The sequence below is a fragment of the Mastomys coucha genome, unplaced genomic scaffold (genome assembly GCF_008632895.1).
Source record: "Mastomys coucha isolate ucsf_1 unplaced genomic scaffold, UCSF_Mcou_1 pScaffold5, whole genome shotgun sequence".
In the NCBI taxonomy this organism is placed as follows: Eukaryota; Metazoa; Chordata; class Mammalia; order Rodentia; family Muridae; genus Mastomys; species Mastomys coucha.
Genome location: NW_022196911.1, coordinates 48,253,108 through 48,277,983, shown reverse-complemented (window position 1 = coordinate 48,277,983; position 24,876 = coordinate 48,253,108). Strand labels below are relative to the sequence as shown.

Genomic DNA, 24,876 nt, shown 5'->3' with positions numbered 1-24,876 from the left:
TCATTGCTGTGAAGAGACACCATTTAAAAGACACCATATAGAAGCCACTCCATAAAGGACAACATTAATTGGGATTAGCTTAAGTTCAGAGGTTTAGTCCATTATCATGTCGGGAAGCATGGCAGTGTCCTTGTAGATATGGTGCTGGAGGGGAGCCAAGAATTCTGCATGTTGATCTGAAGGCAGAAGAAGGAGACTGGGACATACTGGGTGTAGCATTAGAGACCACAAAAGGCACCTTCACCTCTCCCCCCATCCTCCACTTTCTCCAACAAGGCTACACTTCTTAATAGTGACACTCCCCATGGGTCATTCAAACACGAGTCTGTGGGGCCATACCTGTTTGAACGACCACAAACTACTGATAAAATTATTTCTAAAAAGCTGACACTTTGACATTTAAAAAAATAAATTGGATTTTGAGGCAAGGTCTTACATTAACTTAGGCTGGTATTCTGTCCCAGTGTGGAATTCTGGGATTGCAGATGTGTACCTGTACACCTAGCTTTATTGTATTATCTTTTTGGGGTGCTGAGGGTTGAACCTAGAGTTTCAGGCTTGATTAGCAAGTGCTTTACTGCTGTGCTACATCCTCAACCTCAGTTGTAGAAAATAAAATGGGAATCCCTTTACTCAAATCTTTATTCAGTTTTTAAGTTTACTTATTAAGAAAATGTCTTGAGCCAGGCAATGGTGGCATGTGCCTTTAATCCCAGCACTGAGGTGGGGAGGTAGAGGCGGTTGGATTTTTGTGAGTTTGAGTCTAGCCTGGTCTTTAGAGCAAGTTCCAGGGCAGCCAGGACTATACAAAGATAACTGTCTCCAAAACAAAATACAGATTCTTAATGAGTTGGTGTTCATTAAAGAGGTGATGTCATACAGGTTTTGTTGCTTAGCTTGTCATCACTTACTGGATCTGCTTTAGATGTAAACTTAAAGTTCTCCTACAGATTTGGAAAACTAAATGCAAGTTTGATAGACCCATGTGGCACATAAAAACACAATTATGCCTAACATTTCTGCAGCTTTCTGGCAGTGAACTGATTAGAGTTCCACTGTTTCTTGATTAGAAGTTGGTACAAGTGTTGGCCTTGAGTATGAAACTCCTCTTGAAATGGTTTCTACTACAGTGGGTGTTAGCAACCTGAAGATGGCCCTTTTTTGCTTCCACATGATGGGTAAAGTAGAGATTATGAAGTATGTTATTTATTGCTCACATTGTAGTTGATGCTGGTCTGGAACTCATAGGCTTGTGGCAGTTGTCTCATCCTCTGGAAGGCTTCCGTTAGTGGAGTTGAGCCATGCTTTTTTTCAAAGTATTTTCATGGTGTTTCCCTTCAGCCCCCCAAAGAAAGAAAAAAGTTTATCTAGTTTATTACCCGGGCAGTGATTAAAAGAACTGCCTGTTTCATAGTGTAGTGTTAGCAAGGATTATGTCCTGCATCCTTATTTTCAGCCTTGATGAACATATTTTCTGGCCTTTAGAAAATAGATTGTGGCCAGGTGGTGGCGGCACATGCCTTTAATCCCAACTCTGAGTTCTAGGCTAACCTGGTCTTTAGGGTGAATTCCAGGACAGCTAGGGCTACACAGAGAAGCCTTATCTGGAAAACCAATAAAATAAAATAAAATAAAATAAAAGTAATAAAAAATAGAGTATGTATCATGGTAAGTTTTGTAATTGGTTGGTTAACTTTTGGATTATCATTTTTTCCTTGAAGGTTTTGGCCACAGCTTTTGATACAACATTGGGAGGCAGAAAATTTGATGAGGTGTTGGTAAATCACTTCTGTGAAGAATTTGGAAAGAAATACAAGCTAGACATAAAATCTAAAGTTCGTGCTTTATTACGACTGTCTCAAGAGTGTGAGAAACTCAAGAAATTGATGAGTGCAAATGCTTCAGACCTCCCTTTGAGCATTGAGTGCTTTATGAATGATATTGATGTATCCGGAACTATGAATAGGTAACCATGTTAATTCTTAATGTTAAATGAACCGTGACCTTTATTTTGTTTAGCTGATTAATGAAATCATGGTGGTTAATATGTTAAAAATTACAGGCCATTTAGGATCCAGTTTTTATTGTAAAGGTTGTATCTGGTGGTTCTGGTAATGGAGACTGAAACTTTTATTCTCGTAACTTAAATGTTTCTGAAAGTCACTAGTTAACTTAAATATGTATTAGATACAGATGACTGGTTTTCATAAAACTAGTGAACTGTTTTAATGCAGAAATAGAATGAATTTAACTTAGGCACCAATTTAAAACATGTTCTTTTTGAGTAGTTCAGGATAATTTGAGGGCACTATCCCTTTTGTACAAAACTGCAAGAATTCTGGGTAACTGACATTTAAGGTTATTTCAGAAACACTCAGTGTTATTGTTGCTTGATTGTGTTGCTTGGATGAGGGAGTGAGATGTTCTTTTGGCTGTGAACTCCTGGTAGAATTCAGGCAAGACTAATGGCTTGTTTGGAGAAGTATGCCTGAGTGACCCTTAAAAAATTTGAGATGGTATTTATTGTTGACCAGTGTCCAAGTATATCCTAGCTCATCCTTTTCTCCTGCTTGGAAATTTCTCCTCTTTGTTTTTTTAGTGAGTGTGTGGCCTCCCCCCTCCTCCTGTAAGCATGAGAGAGAGGTGGGTGGAGAGAGAAGGAGGGAGGAAGGGAGGAAGGGAGAGAGAGAAAGACAGGGGGGCCACAGTGTTTTAGAAATTTGTTAGTCAAATGCTGCTTATAAGAGTTAAGTAAGCCGGGTGGTGCACGCCTTTAATCCCAGCACTTGGGAGGCAGAGGCAGGTAGATTTCTGAGTTCGAGGCCAGCCTGGTCTACAGAGTGAGTTCCAGGGCAGCCAGGGCTACACAGAGAAACCCTGTCTCGAAAATTGAAAAACAAGAAAAAAGAAAAAAAAGAGTTAAGTATATTGGTGCATGTGTTCAGAATCTGTTTTGCCTGCATGCTGTCTGTCTGTCTGTCTGTCTTTCTCTCTCTCTCTCTCTCTCTCTCTCTTTCCTTCCTTCCTTCCTTCCTTTCATTATTATATCTAAGTACACTGTTGCTGTCTTCAGACACACCAGAAGAGGGCATCAGATCTCATTGTAGATGGTTGTGAGCCACCATGTGGTTGCTGGGATTTGAACTCATGACCTCTGGAAGAGCAGTCAATGTTCTTAACCACTGAGCCATCTCTCCAGCTCCCTGCATGCTGTTTTTCAAATGTTAATTTTTATGTGTATGGGTACTTTCCCTGCATATATGTCTGGGCCACATGCATACTTTGTCTTTGGAGACCAGAAGGAGATCTTTGGGACTAGAAATAAAGACAGCGGGGGCTGCATTATGTGTGTAAGGAATTGAACCTGGGTCTTCTGGAAGGGTGGCCAGTGCTTTTTAACTACTGAGCTGTCTAGTCTCTCCAGCCTTGACTGCTACATTGTTATCAAAAAATGTGTTGTATCTACCTATATGTGTGAGAACACAACTATTTTATAGCTTTGATTTTTTTTTTTTTTCTTCAGATTTTATTTGCATTCTCTGCACATATCCTAGCAGTGGAACCATGAATGTATGTCGTGTGTAATGCATGATGGTTTTCAGGTTCATTCATGAAGTGTGCATCAGTAGTACATCTATACCTGTTCTGGCAAATGTTTGATCACATGTGGCTATGTGCATTCATAGTCAACGTTTACTAATGGTTTGAGAATTGAGGCAGGCATATTTGAATAGATACTTAAGTGTCTGTTTTCAGTTCTTTGAGGTGTGCACCTAGGAGTGTAGTTGTTCTCATGAGGTAGTTCTTAAAAACTTTCATTGTATGTGCAAGCCACTTTTTGGAGCACCATCTCCCCAGTCCACATCCAGCTCTATGTAATTGTTCTTAAAGTACACTTGTGTGAGGAGTAGGTTAGTGTTACTGTGTTTTCCAGCTTTGCTTTTTCTTGAGGAACCTTGCCTTTCTGGGATGTGACAGTCTCTGCTGGCTTCTTTGCTCTTAAAACCTTTTGGTTAGTTTCCCTACCTAATTTTTGTTCATATAAAATTTGTTTTCACTTCCTGTTTTTTTTGTGGGGGGGTGGCTGTTGAGGTAGACTTCATATAAAAGAATATGTACCATTTTAAATGTATACTTCAGTATTTTGTATGTATTCATAAGGTAGTTACTCATGGTCACTGTCTAATTATGGAATGTGGAATGTTTTTGACATCCCCTAAAGGAGAAGGAAGCTCAGCCCTAATAGTCTCCATGAGTCCTCCTAGTCTCAGGGCACATACTCTGTGCATTTGTGTATTATTTTGTGCATTTTTAGTTGAAATAAGTATTTCCGGGTTCTCTTCAGTTTTCCTGCTCCAGACTCTTACTTTTGTGACCTAGCTATCACTCTGTCCCTAGTTGGCTGGGAACTCACTGTGATGCCGGCCAGTCTTCACCTCCTCAGTCTTCCTCTTCAGGACTGGCATTAGTTACATCACGGCTGCTTCCTTGGGCTTTGTTTGTTTGTGAGTCTGTGTGGCTCCGGCTGTTCTGTAGACCAGGCTGGCCTTGAATTCAGAGTTCAGCCTGCCTCTGCTTTGGGAGTACTGGGATTAAAGGTGTGTGCCACCATTGCCTGAAGAACTTTTTGTTTGCTTTTTTTTGGATGCAGGTTATTTTGTATATTGATTTTGAACTCTTGCTTTTCCTTTATGTGCTAGGATTGCAGTCATGAACCACCATATCCTGTTTCAAGTATTGTGGGATGGAACACAGGGCTTCATGTGTGCTAAACAAGCATTGTCCAATTAGGCACTATGCCCAGCCCTTGGGAAACAGTGTGTAGGGTAGTTTTTCCTCCTTTTGACTTTACTGCTATTTTCTTGCCCAGTTTGGTTTTGTTTATTAGTGTTTTTTTTCTCCTTGCATTCTTGTTTCCCTTTTAACAGAACTTTTTTTTTAAAGATGTATTTTTTATTATTTGTAAGTATACTGTAGCTGGATGATATGGTGGATGGTTGTGAGCCACCGTGTGGTTGCTGGGATTTGAACTCAGGACCTTCAGAAGAGTAGTCGGTGCTCTTAACTGCTGAGCCATCTCACCAGCCCCCTTAAGAGAACTTTTAAAATGCCATTTAAAAGATTTATATTTCTGTATGAGTATTTGCCTGTATGTATGTAGGTGTACCATGTGTGTGCCCGGTCCCATCGAAGGTGAGAAGAGGCTTTGGGTTTTCTGGAACTGGAGTTAAGGTTATATGTCACTATCTGGGTTCTGGAAAAAGCAGCAGCTGTTAACCCTTGAGCCACATCTCTAACCCCTTTTAAGGGAACTCTCTTTTTTTTTAAAGATTTATTTATTGCTGTTATATGTAAGTATACTCCAGCTGTCTTCAGACACACCAGAAGAGGGCGTCAGATGTCATCGTGGATGGTTGTGACCTACCATATGGTAGCTGGGATTTGAACTCAGGACCTTTGGAAGAGCAGTCAGTGCTCTTAACCACTGAGCTATCTCTCGAGCCCCTTAAAGGAACTTTTTAAGTTTGTCCTCTGTTGCTGTCCTGTCTTATTGGGGACTGTTGATATTTTTTTCCCCAACAAACAAAACGTGAATTGGCTCATTGCATGTATTATTTTTTTGAAACTTGTAGATATGGAACTGGAGATAAATATAAAGTTCAGTGGTTGAAGCTCTGGGTTTTGTTCCAACACCATCCTGGTAGCTTACAACCATCTATAACCTCAGTTCTAGAGGATCTAATACCTTCCTCTGATCTGAGGCACTAGGCTGTGCACATGTGTTCATAGATGCATGCAGGCAAAATGTCCATATGCATAAAATAAATATAAAAATAATACAGTGTTGATACAGAATAAATCATGCATGGATGGACTGTGAGACATGCTAGTTATTAGACTCATTTTGAAATAACTGAATATTCCATAGTTCTGTTTATATAATTATGTTCAGAACAGATAAACCAAAGCCCAAAATAGTTAAAAAAAAAAATGAAGAAAAACAAAAAACCACCAAGCAAACAAGAAAGATAGATGGTTGTCAAGGATTCTGGAGGAAAAGTAGGGATGGATGGGAGCAACCTGCTCCATTGTTAAAGCCTGTAGGCAGTTGGCAGAGACGCCTGTCTCCGTACTCACTAATTGTAAAATACTACCACTAGTTAGTGTAGACAGAGGAACCACGCTCTTTCTCTAACTCTAAACTGATTTTACAGAGAAGAATTTTATGTCTGTTAATGTTCTCTTTTTTTTCCTACCCAAGCTGGCTCTGAACTATTTTGTGTGTGTGTGTGTGTGTGTGTGTGTTGATTTATCTATCCTGGGTATTTCATATAGATGCAATAAAAGGTGTCCTTTGCTTTGCTTTTGTTTAGCACAGCACTTTCAGGTCTAGCCTCATACACCATGAATCAGTTCCTTTTTCTTCCTGGGTACCATTGACAGGCATTTGAATTGTTTTTGATTTCTGGGTTTTATGAATCATGTTGGAAAGTGTCCTATCATGTACATGTTTTTTCCCCGTGAACTTACGTTTTAATTCTATTGGTGTGCGTACCTAGTATAGGATGGAAGTCATCTGGCAATGCTGTGTTTAGCATTCCAAGCAAAAACCAAACTTCTTAGTGTTCATTTTACATTGCCCAGAAACATGTAAGGCCTGTAGTTCTCAAATCCACGTCAGTGCTTATGATTAACTGGTTTTTGGTGATAGTGTTTTGTTTTACGTGTAAGTGTTGTGTGTAAGGAATGTGGTTGAATCTATATTATTTCTTTATTAGAGGAAAATTTTTGGAGATGTGTGATGATCTCTTAGCAAGAGTGGAGCCGCCACTTCGTAGCATCTTGGACCAATCCAGTGAGTACTCTGTCATTGAATTAATTGTTTGTAGATCTCGGACTCTGGGAATGTATTGCATGTTATCATTTTCTCCTCCCAGTCAAATATTTGCTGCATGAACACTGTCAGTTTCATGCTTCAATAAGCTTTAGCTGTTCCCTGGAATGTTTCTTCTTTCTAAAGCCTTCTATGAAGAATACAGGAAAATAAAAGTGTTTTCTCTGAAAAATCTCATTTCAGTTTCAAGGCCAGATGGATGTATAAATCTCTTATTTATTGAGGTTGTTTTGCAATGTGTATGTGGTGGTCTTTTTGTCAGTGAGCCCTTTGTTAACTTAGTATGGCTCTGAGAGATAGCTCAGTGGGTAAAGGCTCGCTGGTAAACATGAAGACTTTTGGCTCCTCGGCATCTCTGGAAAACCTAGGTGCAGCTGCACACACCTGTAATCCCCAGTGGTGGGAAGGCAGACAGATCATCCAAGAATCAAGCTCCAAGTTCAGTGGAAGACTCTCTTTTAAAAAAAAAAAAAAAAAGCTAGAGAGATGGCTCAGAGGCTAGAGTACTAGCTGCTCTCTACCAGAGGACCCAGGTTCAGAGTCCCAACCCCTTGATGGTGGCTCATAACTGACTATAACTCCAGTTCCAAGAGGCTTGACTTCCTCTTCTGGCCTGTGTCACCATTTGGCATACACATGGTACGTGGATGAACATCATACACAGACACATGCAGACAAAACAACCATATATATTTAAAAATTTTTTCTTTTGTGAAGGAGAGAGGTTGAATGGTGTTGTGTGGCTGTATTTTCAGCAGACAGGTCAGAAGTTTGGGGTCATCATCAAATTTTAAGGCTAGTCCAGGTTAGAGACCCTGTCTCAAAATAATCTCAGTACTCAGGAGGAAGAGACAGATGGATCCCTGTGAATTCCAGGACAGCTAGCACTCCATAAAGAGATCCAAAAAACAAAAACAAAAAAAAAAACAAACAAACCCAGATACAAAAATAGAGAATCATGTTGATATAGGAGCACAAGAAGACATGCAAACCACATATGTGATTTATAAGATATTTTAATTATGTTTCAGACTTTAAAGTGTGGCAATTCCCTTAGGAATACATTATTGTTGTTATTGTTTTGTTTTTTCGAGACAAGGAATACATTATTAACTAAAACAGTTTTGGGTACAATGTTTACCTTTTTTCTAATCACTAATTCAGGGTGTTGGCTTAATGTTAGCTTAGCACTGCCTTGAGTCTTAAATCAGTGTTGATGACAGGTAAGTGTGTTTTTACTTTGGATTTTGGGAGTGTCACCCTCCCTGCTTCCCTCTCTCTCTCTCTCTCTCTCTCTCTCTCTCTCTCTCTCTCTCTCTCTCTCTCTCTTTCTCTCTCTCTAAGATTTATCTATCTATTATATGTAAGTACACTGTAGCTGTCTTCAGACACACCAGAAGAGGGCGTCTGATCCCATTACAGGTGGTTGTGAGTCACCATGTGGTTGCTAGGATTTGAACTCAGGACCTCCGGAAGAGCAAACAGTGGTCTTAAGCACTGAGCCATCTCTCCAGCCCTTCCCCGTTTTTTCTTTTTCTCAGGAGTCACAGTTATATTGTGTAGGCTGGTCTGGAATTCTTGGACTCAAGCAGTACTCCTTCCTCTGCCTCCAGCTAGAACTACAGGCACATACCTCATGTGCCTGGTTGCAGCTCATCTCTTTTTTAAAAAGTGAGTTAGTGGAGGTCAGAGGATAACTAAGCAGAGTTGATGCTCTCTTTCCACATTTTTGTTCATTCTGGAGGGTGAACTCTGGGGCTGCCAGGCTTTCTCAGCATGTGTGTTTAACCTGCTGAGCCATCTCACCAGTCCTCGTGCTTGTTTTTTAAATAGGTCCTCTCAGGAAACAGTGGTTGTTGGATAAAGCGTGACTAGGAAAGCATTTGGCATTAGATACATTTTGGGCAGTAGCAGAACCTTGTCATGGCCTGATCCCCAGGAGACCATAGACCACGGCCATGTGCTTGTGCCTTGTTCTCTGGACTGAGCACTGGAGAGCTTAGATGAGACTGAAATTTCTTTGCTTTATGGCAGGTCATGGATGATGTTTTATTTTGAAGCCCACTTTGGGCTAAGATGCTGGATGGAATGTTGGATTGCTTGACAGTACTTTGTGTGGCACTCTAGGGGAGCAGGACTTGCAAGGCAGAAGTGTGTGCCGTTCAGACCCCACTATTGTTATTTTGAGAGTCAAGAGGACTACTTTTTACCAGAGGCTATGCTCCAGTGTGAGAGAATGAAAGTGTGTGGGGGGTATGGGGGGACATGGGGATTTTGGGATGCTGATGTAAAGTTGAGTTTTTAATATTTGTGGATTGGTTTCACCATGAGCTCTACTACTTTTTTCTTCATTGTAAAATACTGATTTAAAGATTCTTTTTATAAATGTCTCATTTTTTGTCAAAGAGTTAAAGAAAGAAGATATTTATGCAGTGGAGATAGTTGGTGGTGCCACACGAATTCCTGCAGTGAAAGAGAAGATCAGCAAGTTTTTTGGTAAAGAACTCAGCACAACATTAAATGCAGATGAAGCTGTCACTCGAGGCTGTGCTCTGCAGGTGAGTTTGGTCTTGTTCATAGGTCACAGCATAGATCTACCCATTAACATCAGGGCAGTCTTAAGGTAGAATGAATGGGTAGCTGACACACATAAAAGGTATTGATGGTGTAGCGTGTAGTAAGATGAGTTCAGAAGATACAGAAGCTGGGGGCTGAGCTGACACAGGACTTGTGTTTGTTCTAGCACTTGGGAGGTAGAGGCACAGGGATCTCACTGAGTTTGAGGTTTGACCTACAAAGTGAGGCCAGGACAGCCAGGGCTACACAGAGAACATTGTCCTGAAACAATAACAACAGCAGCAGCAAAAAAAACACTTGGGGCGCTAGCTAGATCGATAATTCTAAGCTACAGCTGATAGAATTTGTTGGATTGTCTGTGTTGATTTGTGAAATACTGTACTTCACTTAAAGGATGATTTTAAAAATAACTAGTATACACACAGTAAATTTGACAATGGCAGCAATTTGTAGAGTTGTTCAGATGCCATTATATTACTATTGAAAATATTAAATAAATCAGTGATGGCCTCCTATTATTTATAGTTCTATAATACCAATTTATAATGTCTGTATGTGTCAATGGAATGTTTAACATTTTCATTCTAGTGTGCAATCTTATCACCTGCTTTCAAAGTCAGAGAATTTTCTATCACTGATGTGGTAGCATATCCAATATCTTTGAGATGGAATTCTCCAGCTGAAGAGGGGTCAAGGTAATATATTATCAGTCTTGTTTATATATAATCAGTTGGGTGTTGAATCTAGGCAGTTTGTTGTCATTTCAATTTACATGTGTACCTGTCCAATGCATGAAATGTGATTGTTGTTGGTGTAAATTCAAGGCCAGGCATGATAGTGAATCCCTGTAATCTAGCATGTTATTAGTAGAGGGAGGCAGGAGGATCAGCAGGTAAGGTCATCCTTGGTTATGGAGCGAGTATGAGGCTGGGCTACATGAGATCGGCTTCTTTTTTTTCTTTTTTCTTTTTTTTTAAAGGCATGAATAAATTAATGCCCTGTCCTTTTTAAATTATATATACTTGTTCAAGTATATTATTATTATTTTTTTAAGATTTATTTTATGTGTATGAGGATACTGTAGCTGTACAGATGGCCGTGAGCCATCATGTGCGTGGCTGCTGGAAATTGATCTCAGGACCTCTGCCAGCCCCCTGTGTAATTCACTGTAGCTGTCTCAGACACACCAGAAGAGGGCGTCAGATCTCATTACGGGTGGATGTGAGCCACCATGTGGTTGCTGGGATCCGAACTCAGGACCTTCAGAAGAGCAGTCAGTGCTCTTACCCACTAAGCCATCTTGCCAGCCCAAGTATAATATTTTTTAAACACTTTTTTTTCGAGACAGGGTTTCTCTGCATAGCCCTGGCTGTCCTGGAACTCACTCTGTAGACCAGGCTGGCCTCGAACTCAGAGATCCACCTGCCTCTGCCTCCCAAGTGCTGGGATTAAAGGCGTGTACCAGCACCGCCTGGCTTAAACACTCTGTAAAGAATTTTTAAGAATTGTTGTTTTATTTGTGTATTTTAGCTGCATATATGGCTGTGTACCGTGTGTGTCTAGTGTATGAGGAGACCAGAAAGAAGGCATTAGCTGTAAGATAACATGCGGGTGTTGGGAATCAAACCCACATCATTTAGAAGAGCATCCAGTGCTCTTAACTTCCGTTCCAATCCATCTCTCTGTGAACCTGGAAATCATAGTAGCTGACAAGGAGAAACTAGGACTGTTTAGTAATGACAAACCTAGGATATGTGTGTCATAGTTGTTCACAATGTCATGAATTTTGTCTGAGGTAAACGCTTGCCATACAAGCTGAAAGGCCTGGGTTCAGATCCTCAGAGCCAATATAAAGCCAGGGTGAGATGGGAAGTGGAGGTTTAGGAATCTCTAGAAGCTTCCAGGCTGAGAGCCTGGAATGGGTAGCAGTAAACAGCAGAGATTCCTCTCAATACAATAAAAAGATTGGAATATTTTAAAAAGAAAAAGAATGTTATGAATTTTGTAGTTTCTGTCTTTTTCTTTTTTCTAGTGATTGTGAAGTCTTCTCCAAAAACCATGCTGCTCCTTTCTCCAAAGTCCTCACCTTCTACAGAAAGGAGCCTTTCACTCTTGAGGCCTACTACAGCTCCCCTCAAGATTTGCCCTATCCAGATCCTGCTATAGGTGAGTAGAATTGAAACTAAAATAGGAGTAACAAAACTTGTCTCTACTTAGAGTACGAAAGAAAAAAAAAAGAGTATTCAGAAATGTAGGAGCTTTAGGCCCTAGTACTTGCTGTAGAAGCAGTCAGAGAGCTATGTAATAGAGGCTTGCTTTTTGTGGCAGTCTTCCTGGGTTGAGTGCACATTGTGAGTAATTGCTTAAGGTGGTCCTGATGAAGAGCATAGAGTTCAGTTATGTTCTAATACAGAGTTACAAGATTTGCACAGAAACCACAAGATTGTTTATAGCATCCCTTTATTGTAGATTTTGAAACCAAGTTGACCAGAGTCTTTACAAATTGGGAACATACACAATTTGGAAATAATATCACTTGACAGAGAGAAACCAAGGGCTCTATAAGATCTGTGCAGTGGATGAAGAGCCAGGAGCAGTTTCAGTGACTTGGGAATTGTGGGAAGAAAGTTGGCCTTCCTGCTTTTCATTTGTAGGACAGGGTATAATAGGCCAATCATACCCAGAAAGGCTAATTCTCCTGTATTCTTTTCTATGTCTTTCTAATACTGGCCTAGCCCTGGGTATGCTCACTTACACATTGGGCTTCCACAGTCTTCCTCTGAAATCCACCATGGCTTTTTCTCTTAGGCAACTGCTAAGATGTACATTTTGTCTCTCTCACGGTTTCCATGGTTTTGTTTTTTGTTTTTGTTTTTTTTTTTTAAAGAAAATTGTCTTTGAACTTTAAAAGATAAGAAAATAAACTTTCAGGACAAACTCTTGGTATGGTAGTGAGACTTAGAAGTGACTGATTCTTAGAAAATTACAAACTGGAAAATTTTAAAAGTAAATTGTGGAAATTGGATACTTGACTATCTGGCACAGCGCATGCAGATGACATAGGGACTGGAGGAAAGGAGAAACCAACAGGAGACATTTGAACCCTTCGTGTGGGGTGTCAGAAGTGAGCTGTGTTGAGAGGAAGGAGCTGCTACTTCTAACCCTGACCTGGGAGCCTGGTTACTTTATTAATTACTACGGATATAGATGTTTAAGTTCAGTCTTACTGTGCATTCTTTCCTTAAATCTCCAGCTCAGTTTTCAGTACAGAAAATCACTCCTCAGTCTGATGGCTCCAGCTCAAAAGTGAAAGTCAAGGTCCGGGTAAACGTGCATGGCATTTTCAGTGTGTCCAGCGCGGCCTTAGTAGAGGTGCACAAGTCTGAGGAGAGTGAGGAGCCGATGGAGACTGATCAGAATGCAAAGGAAGAAGAGGTAACCTGCACATTTGATGCCATTTATGTTGGTCACAGCTGACCGGCTGACAGGAGCACTGAGACCACTCAAGCCACTATTACATTTCATTCCAATGGAAAGGAATTGAAATTGGCTCCTCCCCTCAGACCATTTATCAGCTTAACACTCTACTACTGATTATAGAAAAATGCTAAGTCTGTTAATTGTTTTTAGATATACAGAAGATTATATACTCTTGATAAATGCAGGACTTAGTTTCTCTACACATCAGAATCAAAGCTTTGTAAAACTCCAAAAGCTTGACTTTTTCCCAGTTGTGATGTGTGCCGGGACTCAGGTACCAGCACTGTGCAGAGCAGCCATATTTGAGATCTTGGTTTCAGATGCTTCCCAGACTTTTTTTTTTTTTTGTTAAGATTCATTTATTTATTTTATGCATATGAATGCACTCTAGCTGTACAGGTAATTGTGAATCTTTATCTGGTTGTTGGGAATTGATGTTTTAGGACCTCTGCTTGCTCTGGTCGGCCCCGCTCACTCTGGCCCAAAGATTTATTATTATAAATAAGTACACTGTAGCTGTCTTCAGATGCACCAGAAAAGGGTGTCCGATCTTATTACAGGTGGTTGTGAGCCACCATGTGGTTGCTGGGATTTGAACTCAGGACCTTCAGAAGAGCAGTTGGTACTCTTAACCGCTGGGCCATCTCTCCAGGCCCCCAGACTTCTTTATTAATGGTGCTGAAAGAATTCTCTGTGGGTCTCTTGACAAAGTCAAGGCTTTGCTAAGGAGGCATGTGGAAGGGAAGCTCAAGTTTGCTTTGGAGTTTATATTTTCACACTCCATTGTGTCTTTTATGATTCACAAAGGAGTTCCATAGTTCTACAAGGGCGGGCATGTCATGCAGGCAGGTACCACACTGTTGTGTTGAACTCCAGAGAGGAAAAGTTCATGCTCTGTGTAATTGTGCATAGTTGGAATTTTGATCCCTGGTATACCGATGGGTGCTAAGTTAGCCAGCATTCTCTACCATGTGACTCTGAGTATGTTGTGAAGGCTGCCTAGGTTTTTTTCTGTTAGAATCTTCTGGTTTCAGTGTTTAATTTAACTGGTTTTTCAGAAGATGCAAGTGGACCAGGAAGAACCACACACTGACGAGCAACAGCCACAGACACCAGCAGAAACCAAGGCGGAGTCTGAGGAGATGGAGGTACAGCCTGATTGGAATGTGGTTCTGTGATAGTGTTTATTTGTATAAAGTTTTTAGCTACATTACATAGTGTGTTTTGGAAAGTTAAAAGACCATTACCATTAATTTTTTACTGATGAAACTATGAGACATAAAATTTCTTTTTGCATTTCTCAAATTTTGCCAGTTGTTTTACTGTTTGTTTTTTCTTTTTCCCTTTTGCTAAGCTTTAGTGAAGAAAAATTTTGATAGTTTACTTTTCATGAGTGTGTTTGACACATTTGTAAATTTAAGAATATTGATACCCTTATAGTAATAAACGGCAGTACAGGGCAATGTAATATGGTATTCTAGTTGAGATTTATGTCTTTGTGGTCACCTTTTTCTGCCTGAGGAGTAGAATGGCTACCAACCAAGAGCAGCCACAAAGGTGGGTAGGGAGCAAGAAGGGCCAGTCCTTCTATTGTAAGGTGTTACCTTGTGGCTGGGGAGATGGGTCAGTTGGTATCAGTGATAAATTCTATACCCAATGTACCTGTTGCCAAACTTGCCAACTTCAGTTGGATTCCTTAGACCCACATGGTGGAAAGAAAACTAATTCCCTACAAATTGTCTTCTGCACTCCACCCACACATACCATGGCGTGTGTGTATGCACATACACAAAGTTTTAAGAATGTAATTTTTTAAAAAGGAAAATGTAGCAGGGCATTCGTGTAGGTGCAGAGATGGGGAGGGCAGGACACAGGAATCAAATCCATAAACTTTCCTCCTGAATTTATTATTCTACACATAACAGATTCAGTCATTATTTTCTAGATATGATAATTATGAGTTACATCATCAGAAAGTTAACTGAAGCCAAATCAGCTTTTTTTTTTTTTAAAAGATTTATTTATTTATTACATGTAAGTACATTGTAGCTATCTTCAGAAACTCCAGAAGAGGGCGTCAGATCTCAGTCAGATCTCATTATGAATGGTTGTGAGCTACCATGTGGTTGCTGGGATTTGAACTCCGGACCTTCAGAAGAGCAATCAGCACTGTTAACCACTGAGCCATTTCACTAGCCCCCAAATCAGCTTTTGATATTTGATCCGTTTTAAAATATTAAGTTAGTCTGTATGGTTTTATTCTTCATAGTTTTTGTTTCTTTAGACCTCTCAAACTGGATCAAAAGATAAAAAGACTGACCAACCACCTCAAGCAAAGAAGGCAAAAGTGAAGACCAGCACTGTGGACCTGCCCATTGAGAGCCAGCTGCTGTGGCAGCTGGACCGGGAGATGCTTGGCCTGTACACAGAGAATGAGGTATGTTTGGACTTCATTTAGGGCAATGCTTTTAATTCAGTTCCTTGTGCTGTGGTGACCTCCAACAATAAAATTATTTCCTTGCTACTTCATTAAGTACAGTTTTGCTTCTGTTAGGAATTGGAATGTAAATATCTGATATGCAGGGTATCTGATACTGACTTCCGTGAAAGGGTTGATTGAATACTTCTTTAAGGTTTCTGCCAGTTTGGACTATTATTGGTAAAAGATTTAAGTAGTAAGCTGTGGCTTGTTACATTCTTCTTGTGTGGTAGTAACTTGATGTCTACATTGCTACCTCTCTCAAGTGGCTGTTTGTTTTTGTTTTATTTTGTTTGAGACAGGGTCTCTCCTTGGCTGTCCTGGAACTCACCATGTAGTTCCTGCTGGCCTGGCCAGAGATCCATCTGCCTCTGCCTCCCAGGTGCTAAGATTAAAGGCACATGCCACCATGCCTGGCCAAAAGGTTCCCATAAACAGCTTCGGGGACTTTCCTCCCCAGTCCCGCCTCAAAACAGGGTTTTTCTGTGTGTCCCTGCTCCTGGAAATCACTTGATAGACCAAGCTGGCTTCAAACTCATGGAGATCTACATTTTGAGTTCTGGGATCAAAGGCGTGCACTACCACTTCTTGTCTTAAATATTTTGTTTTTGCTTTTGAGGGTCTTTATTTTTACTATCTTACCCCCCCCCCCCAAAAAAAAAAACCCACAAATTCTGTGCTTTTCATTTTTTTTAATTCCTGGGTCTATTTTGTTGGGGTGACTCAAGAATTGGAAGGATCTGAGGAGGGAAAGCTCGTTGCTTTTAATGTTAATTGATGCTTAAGAAGAAATTGTCATAGTTGTCCTTGTGTTTAATTTATTACTGCTGTTCCAGGGTAAGATGATCATGCAGGATAAACTGGAGAAGGAACGGAATGACGCCAAGAATGCGGTGGAAGAGTATGTGTATGAGATGAGAGACAAACTTAGTGGTGAATATGAGAAGTTTGTGAGTGAAGACGTAAGTGTGCTGCTCCCTTACTGTTGCAGTCTAGGGGAACCCTCAGATACTCAAGGGAAGCTTTGCTAGTTAGTGTGTGTGATCACAAATGCTGGCGAGAACTAAACGGTGAGGAGCAGGTGCTCTTCAAAGGCTAGTGTTCTTAGCACTCAGTGGCTCCCACTGTCTGTAGCTATAGCTGTAGAGAATCGACAGCTTTTTCTGCCCTCTGTGGATGCTTATATACATGTAGGTAAAGCATTCATATGCATACAATCTAAAAAGATGCTAAACTTTTCTGTCTGGGAGTTACATAGTTGTAACTTTTTGAATATTTGAATGTTTAGTTTTACATGTGTTAAGGGTTGACATGCATGTGACTCCATGTAGAGCCTCAAAATTGGTATCTGCTGTCTTCCTGGATTGTTTTCCACTTTTACTTCTGAGATAGTCTTTCTTGAACCTGTAACTGGATGAATTTTTTTTTAAAACGAGTGTAGCTAGGTACCCCGTTTCAGGGATCCCCATCTCTTGCCTCCTGAGTACTGGATTAGAGGAGCTGACACATCTGTTTGGCTTCTACATGGGTTCTGGGTTTCAGAACGTAAGCCCTTCTACTTGCATGGCAAGCACAAAATTACTTACTGATCCATCCCCCTAGCCCTGGTTTGCATTTCTGTATTGTTTCCCATTACAGTGTGTGTGGGTTCGAGAGACAGACATATGATTGGCTTTTTGTTTTTGTTTTGTTTATTTACAGGATCGTAATAACTTTACCTTAAAATTAGAGGATACTGAAAATTGGCTGTATGAAGATGGAGAAGACCAACCAAAGCAAGTTTATGTAGACAAATTGGCTGAATTAAAAGTAAGTGACTCTTAGGCAGAGGTATCTGAGCCTCTAGTTTCCAGAGTGGAGCTTCCAAGTGAAAAGCACAGGCTAAAAATGCATGTAAGAACTCTATCACTCTGATGACCTAACATCTTTTATTCTCTTAATCAGTTATAGAATGAGTTAACTTCTATTCAGTGAATTAGCATTGAGGCCCTTTTTGGTGTCAGGATATAGAAAGAGCAGCAAGTTCTAGCCCTTCCTCAGGTACCTGCTATGCAGTTTGGGTCAGGGCTGTGTATGTATGTACCTTTTCCCCATAGTGTAGCTGAGGCTATCTATCTTCAAGCTCCTCAGCCTCCGCAATGCTGCATTTACAGGCTTGCCATCATGCCCAGCAAAGCTTTCAGTGTGAGGAACATGATATTGAACTGAATGGTTAACATAGAAAGTATTACATGCTTGTTTGAAAAAAAATTGTTTGAAAAAAGTTGTAAATTCACTAAGAGGAAATTGGAATTTTCCCTTTTGTTCTGGCTTTCATTGTGGACTTTTTGGAAGAACTGGGCCATTGTAGCTGTCCAGAGTATATGGCTCAAGAACAGTTCCTGGGGCTTAGTTTACTTTGTCAGGGATACAAGTGGTCCTGCTAAAACTATGCTTTCATTTGTTTGGTTTTTAAAAAGACAGGGTTTTTCTTTTGTTGTCCAAGCTATTCTGGAACTCATTCTGTAGACCAAGCTTGCCTTGAACTCAGATCCACCAGCCTTTGCCTCCCAAGTGCTGGAATTAAAGGCATGCACCACTACTGCTTGGCTTCACTGTGCAAAATATTTTTCTTTTTATTCTGGAAAATGCCAGGCATAAGAAAGTTGAGACCAATTATTTTAGCCATCTTGGCTAGTGTGTCTTTTCTGTACCTTCTTCCAGTTGAGTTAAGCTTTTTTTTTTTTTTTTTTTTTTTTTTTTTTCGGTTTTTCAAGACAGGGTTTCTCTGTGTAGCCCTGGCTGTCCTGGAACTCACTCTGTAGACCAGGCTGGCCTCGAACTCAGAAATCCACCTGCCTCTGCCTCCCAAGTGCTGGGATTAAAGGCGTGCGCCACCACCGCCCGGCTGAGTTAAGCTTTTTGTGATTTGAGTTATGTTTAAAAAAAAATCTGCAGGCTCTTGCTACACCATCATTGCACCAGAAATCTCCAGTGTCACTGTGTTGAGTTTTCCAGTTCTTATTTCCTAAACAGTGACTTTTTAGTTGATCAGAATTGGGACCCAGATAATATGCATATAGTTTACCTGTGTCTGTAGCTGACTTTGTCTCCTGCTTTTTTCATGTATGTGTGGGAGAGATGGAGTCAATTTATTGTGGAGAGTTTTCTCTAGGTGTGGATTTTGTCACTTTTTTTCTTAACAGTGGTATTGTGGTTTCTTCAAAGTCTAATATAGTTTTTAAAAGGTTTTGGTGGTTTTTATTTATGTGTCTGTGTGTGTTTTTTGCACCTTGTGTATGCAGTGCCATTGGAGGCCACAAAGATTCTAAGCCCCTGGGAATGTGTGTGTGTGTGAGTGTGGAGACTTGAACCCAAGTTGCTCTTAACTGGAGCCATATCTCCAGCCTTCCCAGTGTGGTTTTTTTTTTGTTGTTGTTGTTTTTTATTTGTTTGTTTGTTTTTTGTTTTTTCGAGACAGGGTTTCTCTGTATAGCCCTGGCTGTCCTGGAACTCACTTTGTAGACCAGGCTGGCCTCGAACTCAGAAATCCGCCTGCCTCTGCCTCCCAAGTGCTGGGATTAAAGGCTTGCGCCACCACTGCTCGGCTCCCAGTGTGTTTTTTAATAAAAATTATTGGACAGGTAACTTGGTTGTCCTCCGGTTGTGAGAAGTGGGCTTGGCCATGAGACAACTTCACTTGGGACAGTCTTGACTTGTGCTCATGAGCAGCTGGAGAAGGTGCCTGGTACCTTCAATGATGTGGACAAACATTTAGCTTAAAATAACCTGTAGTATTTTAAGCATGTGTTGTATATATATATGTGTATATTTATATTCATCATGTGTGTGCACACATACCCAGAGAGGGATATGTTAACCCTATTACTCTTAATCCTAGTAGTTATATAACTTGGATAGTTTAAGCTACCCTATACAAATCTGTATTTTCCTGTTAGACTTTAGGTCAACCTATTAAGACACGGTTCCAGGAATCTGAAGAAAGACCAAAATTATTTGAAGAACTAGGGAAGCAAATCCAACAATATATGAAAGTGATCAGCTCTTTCAAAAACAAGGTATCTTAGTTTCATTTTCTTATGATTTTTGGTTATGGCACTGTTTGTTTGATTTTGTGTTTTTGAGGCAAGATCTCACTGTGTTAGGCCTGAGTGGCCCAGGACTAGCTATGTAGGCCAGGTGTCTTTGAGCTCACAGAAGTCCGTATGCTCGTGTGTCCTGAGTGCTGAAATTAAAAGCATGCACCATCACATCCACTCTTAGTTTTTCAAAGGTTTTGTTTTTTTATTTTACTTGTTTACTGGATCCTTCTTGGGGGCTGTAGTTCCAGTTTGTTTTAGGCTGCCCATTGAAGATGCAGGGAACCGAACTCCAGATTTTGTACAAGAGCAGCAAATGCCTTTAGCTGCTGAAATGTCTCTCCAGTCCCAAAATGAGAAATGTTTGAGAGGCGGTATTGGGTAGGGAGTTACTCATCCTCCATTTAACTGTCATCTCCACTTGCAGGAGGACCAGTATGAACATTTGGATGCTGCTGACATGACAAAGGTAGAGAAAAGCACCAATGAGGCGATGGAGTGGATGAATAGCAAGCTGAACCTGCAGAACAAACAGAGCCTGACGGTGGATCCAGTTGTCAAGACAAAGGAGATTGAAGCTAAAATTAAGGTAGTTCTTGCCCTTGTGTACTTTGGACATTTCTTGACAGCTCTTTCAATTGGGGATTTCATTATGGCTTAGTTATTGGGGCTTAGCATGTCATATAAAATTTTGTTTAATTTATAAGAAATCATAATTTTTCTTTACCATTCTAGGAGCTGACGAATACTTGCAGTCCTATAATTTCAAAGCCCAAACCCAAAGTGGAACCCCCAAAGGAGGAACCAAAACATGCTGAGCAGAATGGACCAGTGGATGGCCAAGGAGACAACCCAGGCTCCCAGGCTGCTGAGCACGGTGCAGACACAGCTGTGCCTTCTAATGGCGACAAGAAGCTTCCTGAGATGGACATTGATTGATTCCAACACTTGTTTATATTAAAACAGACTATTATAAAGCTTTAAGTTGTCAACTTTGTTCTGAATATCAACTAGAGCAAGCAAATACTGGAGATTTCTTAGTCAGTTTTTAGGGGATCTCGTGGGTGGGGTATATAGGTAATATACAGAGCATTTTGACTTCTAAATAGTTAGATCCAGAGATGAAGTGCACTGTTCTCTCTCCATTATGGTCCTGTTTAAGAGCCCAGCTAGTCTTTCTGAACTCTCGCCTCCTCCTCGTTTTAATCATGCTTCTACAAGGTGAAGTGTGTTTGGGGAAACTGAGCTCTAACAAAAGCTGTGACAGCCGCCAGGCAGGCTTTTCTTTATACATGACAGAAGTTCAAATTACGCGTTGGAAAGTCTGGGTGGAGATCACCACCAGCACTCTCTGCCTGTGGGGTTGTGGGGCTAGTGCTTCCTCCATTTCTGAGGGTCAGAATGGCCAAGCATGGATTAACACAGGAGAACGCAGAGCGCAGTAGGGCCTGCTCGCATCGCTCTCTATCCCCAGCCCTGTCTTCCTCCTCCGTCCGCAAGCAGTATAATTGCTATGTGCCCTCTTCACTTAGAGCGAGCTTTAGCGTGTCAAGGGACTTGGGCTCTGGCTTCCCGTGTTTCCCGAAAGTACATTCACTAATGCTGAAGCGTCAAAGTCTAGTTAACCTTAAGGTTAGGTTGTAAATAACACAGTTGGGTGTAGGCATGGTAAGTCTGAGCACTCCATCCTTAGTATGGTGGAGAGATCTGTACCCTGACCTGCTGAGTGGTGGTAGATGTATGTAAATTAGAGGTTTGGGTGGAACAAGATGAGAGTTCAAGGTTCTTCGTTTGTTGGGTATCATTTGTGTTAATGTGTCTTGAATCTGCCAATCTGTATGTTAAAACAGCTGACAGATTGTAAAGCTATTGCACTGCATTGCCCTGGACAAGTCTGAAATTAGTGTAAAAGACAAGGTGCCCAAGCTCACAAGAACACCTCATTGTTGACTGAAGCCAGTGTCAGGGCACCACATATTCCTGGGGCAAGTCTACAGGATAGAGAAGTTCTGCAAACAAAGGGACGGATGCCTGCAGTAGAGGTCAGAGTTGGTTACCTGCCTTAGTTATAAGTGTTGGTTATGTTCTGGGTCTTTGTAATCACTGATCTTTGTAACAGAGCCTCTGTTTATTTTTGCTTGTTGGAAATAAGCTTAAACCATGCATAGTTAGAATTACTATGCTTCTGTCTGTCTACACAGGAAGTGCTGTAGCTCTCAAGTGCTCTAGAGGCAGTTTGTTGGAGAGGAAGGAATGCATGCTTATGTAAGCAACTGGACTCCCGCTCAGTACAGGCCTGGAACTCCAGGCCAAGTGTATGCTCTACTTCTTTGAGTGCTGCAAGAGTGCCCACTGGCCTTGCTCTGAGGCTAATAGCTTTTTCAAATGCAGGCTGCAGGATTAAGCCAACTCTTATGCAACTGACTGTCCTTAATGACGATCTCTCATAAACATTTGTGTGTGGGGGTGGGAGGGTTGGGGGTTTGGGAAGGGGATGCATTTGAAGTTTAAAGTTAAAGCTAGAAATCAGATGATCTGCTTCTGCTCTGTCTATATAGACTGATTGGATTTATGTGGAGGCAGGCCAGAAGGCAACTGATGACTTGTGTGCAAACAAGTGTTTATCCAGGTTGCGTTACACAAATTGGTTTGTTAAAAACTCTAGGTCACATTCTTACACTAAGAAAAACCGTAAACATGAAACAAAGTTTAGGAAAAACTAATAAAAGAAACCTGTCTTAACTTGAATGGATTTCTTAATTTCCTTAAGTGGGCTGTTTGTGTGAGAAAGATGGGGTTGGGGGTGGGGGGAGACTTATTTGGGTTGTTGAGTATGTGTGTATGTGGGTGGTATGGGCTAGCGGAGACTGTCAACAGAATAAAGTTCTGGCCAGTCAACCATTGTGCTTTAGCTGCTTTCCCATGTGCTGTTTGCCAGGACTCCCAAGATAGATAACTTATTTTGGAGCCCTCTGCCCTGGAGAATAACCATCTGGTATTGTCCCCTCTTCTTGGTATAGGGGTCTTCTGCGAGGCTGTCCTTTAGGTTTGATGATAGAAGGTAGATGACACAGCATTAACATAAGTGTCAGGACTGAGTAAGGCCAGAATCTGCTGCTAGGAACTGATGGCTGGCTAGTGGATACATACCCTGTGGTGAGGAAAAGCAGGGTTGAAGCAATGAGACCTTTACTGCCATGGCATGGGTTCTACGTAGGGAGAAGTCAGAAGCTGGTTGTCTGGAACTCACCTTCATAGACCATGCTGCCCTCAAACTCAGATCTGCTTGATTCTGCCTCCTTGTTGGGATTAAAGGCATGTATCACCACACCCAGCTTGAAGTCATGCCTCATAACTGCTCTGGACTGTGTTCTGGGAGAAGAGAGGTTGGGGTGAGCCCAGCCATATGTGCTATACAGCATCAGGAGTTCACCCATGGTCAGCAGTGCCCCTGTGGGGCTGTGGAGCCTGTGAGGGTGGGAGTAAAGTGAGGACTGGTTAAAACTGTCCACTGTGGTTACTGCTGTGTGTGGGAAACCCTCAGTTACAGAATCTAGAGGCATGAATAACCAGGTAATCTGTGTAAGGAAAATGATAGAAAGGGCCTAGATCTAACTTAGATCTGTTTTACCAGTGACTGAATTTTTGTGGAAGATTCTTAGATGTAGATAATAGGCCTGGGGAAGCCATACATACAAGACTGAAAATACATTGGAGCCAAGATTTTGTACCTGAGGGAGGGGGAAGGATTTCAGTGTGGCTCCAGCTTAGCCTATCCTGAAAAACTGGTTGCTTTTAGGCAAGAGGTGGCAGGTTTAGAGGTCTGGTTGACTTCCTGTTGTCTCATTGCTGAAGATGAAACCTAAGGCCTCACACATAGCAGGCAAGTGCTCTACCAGAAGCCACATTGCATCTTCAAGCTCACGTCCCTTGCCTGCCTGTCTCCTGAGTGCTGGGATTAAAAGCATGTACCACAATGCTTGGCCTAAAACTTTTAAAAAAGAGAATAGCATGGGAGACAGGCATGTTCAAGACCAATCTGGTCTGCACAGTGAGTTCCAGGTCAGTCAAAGTAAAAAGAAAGACCCCCTGAGCTGGGGTTACAGCTTAGTTGGTAGAGTGCTTGCCACATGAAAGCCCTGAGTTGAGTCATTCAGTCCCCAGCATCACACAAACCCAGCATGATGGTGTGTGTCTGTAATCCCAGCGCTCTTGAGTAGAGAGTGGAAGGATGGAGAATCACAATTCAAGATCTTCCATGTGTAGCGAGCTTGAGGCTGGTCTGCACTTCAGTGGGTTGCTCCAGAATAAGCAATGGATAAGGCCTTATGTCTAAAAAAGACGTGGAACTATTGGTTTGTGGGGGTCATGGCCGGTCAGCTGCTGGTTATAAAGGTTGTTGAGGATAGAGAAAACTGCAGTTCTAGGTAGTTGCGGAAGGAAGTCTCAGGCCTAGGGGTGTCTTGGATTGGGAATGGGCTGTATTTAGAGGTGTCCAGAAAGGAAGTAGAACCTTCTAGAGCAGAAGGTTAGGAAGAGGGAGCCTGACTGTGAGAAATGGAATGGCCAGGAGGCCTAGATGCTTCCGGAGTGTTCCAGAAGGTGTGAGCTGGTTGAGCATAAGGAGCTTGGGTTTAGTGAAACCAGAAGTTCCCAGGTACTCTCAGCCTGCTGGAAACTGGATCGGTTGGCAGGCTGGGCAGTGTCCTGTGCCCAGGGTCTAGAATTAAAAGAGGATGATTCTCACCACTCTTTAGGAGACTCATGGTTTGCCAGTGCATTTCTTATGCACTTATGCACTTATGGCTCTTGCTGGAGACAAGCTCAGGACATGACCCTCAGACCTGGAACATGGCTGCCCCTTGTGCACTGGATGCTGCCCTTCGAAGCAGAGGTTACTGTAAGAACTGTAAGGAGGGATGCAGTCTCAGCATCAGCCCAGGAAGCAAGACAGAAAGCAGGAAGGTGTGCTTTGGGGCGGGGGGTGGGGGGCGGGAGGACCAGGGAAAGAAGGGGCCCAGGCAACGTTAACAATGCAGACATGCTTTCCAGATTTGTGCAATACCCAAGGACACTCATGGGCTGGCCCTAACTTTTCTATCCAGTTTTGGCATATGTATCAGGACAGAGGGATATGTGCTTCCAGTTATTCAGTGGAATTGTCATGATTCAAGTCCAGCACTCAGAGTCAGACACTATAGGAAGCTATATTTGTCTTGGGCCCTATAATGAGCTGTGCAGGGACTTCAATCCGTCCAGGGCCAAGTCCTTTTAAAAATTTGGAGTCCTGGATCAATGGAGGAAGAGAGAGCACTATGACTACTTTTCTTATCTCCAGTTAGCAGACTTTTTCCACCACTACTGCA

The 24,876-nt window shown here is 41.6% G+C and overlaps 1 protein-coding gene across 1 annotated transcript in view; it reads left to right on the top strand.

Annotated features, from left to right (window-relative positions):
* Positions 1-22,258, top strand: part of Hspa4 (heat shock protein family A (Hsp70) member 4) — a 42,269-nt gene extending 20,011 nt beyond the window's left edge. The window contains exons 7-19 of the mRNA XM_031350747.1: positions 1,722-1,966; positions 6,780-6,856; positions 9,302-9,453; positions 10,061-10,167; positions 11,505-11,638; positions 12,726-12,907; positions 14,011-14,100; positions 15,237-15,389; positions 16,268-16,393; positions 17,133-17,240; positions 19,370-19,489; positions 19,938-20,099; positions 20,246-22,258. Coding sequence (XP_031206607.1) covers positions 1,722-1,966; positions 6,780-6,856; positions 9,302-9,453; positions 10,061-10,167; positions 11,505-11,638; positions 12,726-12,907; positions 14,011-14,100; positions 15,237-15,389; positions 16,268-16,393; positions 17,133-17,240; positions 19,370-19,489; positions 19,938-20,099; positions 20,246-20,449 — 1,860 coding nt within the window. The 3' untranslated portion in view covers positions 20,450-22,258. The remainder of the gene's footprint in view (positions 1-1,721; positions 1,967-6,779; positions 6,857-9,301; positions 9,454-10,060; positions 10,168-11,504; positions 11,639-12,725; positions 12,908-14,010; positions 14,101-15,236; positions 15,390-16,267; positions 16,394-17,132; positions 17,241-19,369; positions 19,490-19,937; positions 20,100-20,245) is intronic.
* Positions 22,259-24,876: the final 2,618 nt, after the last annotated feature.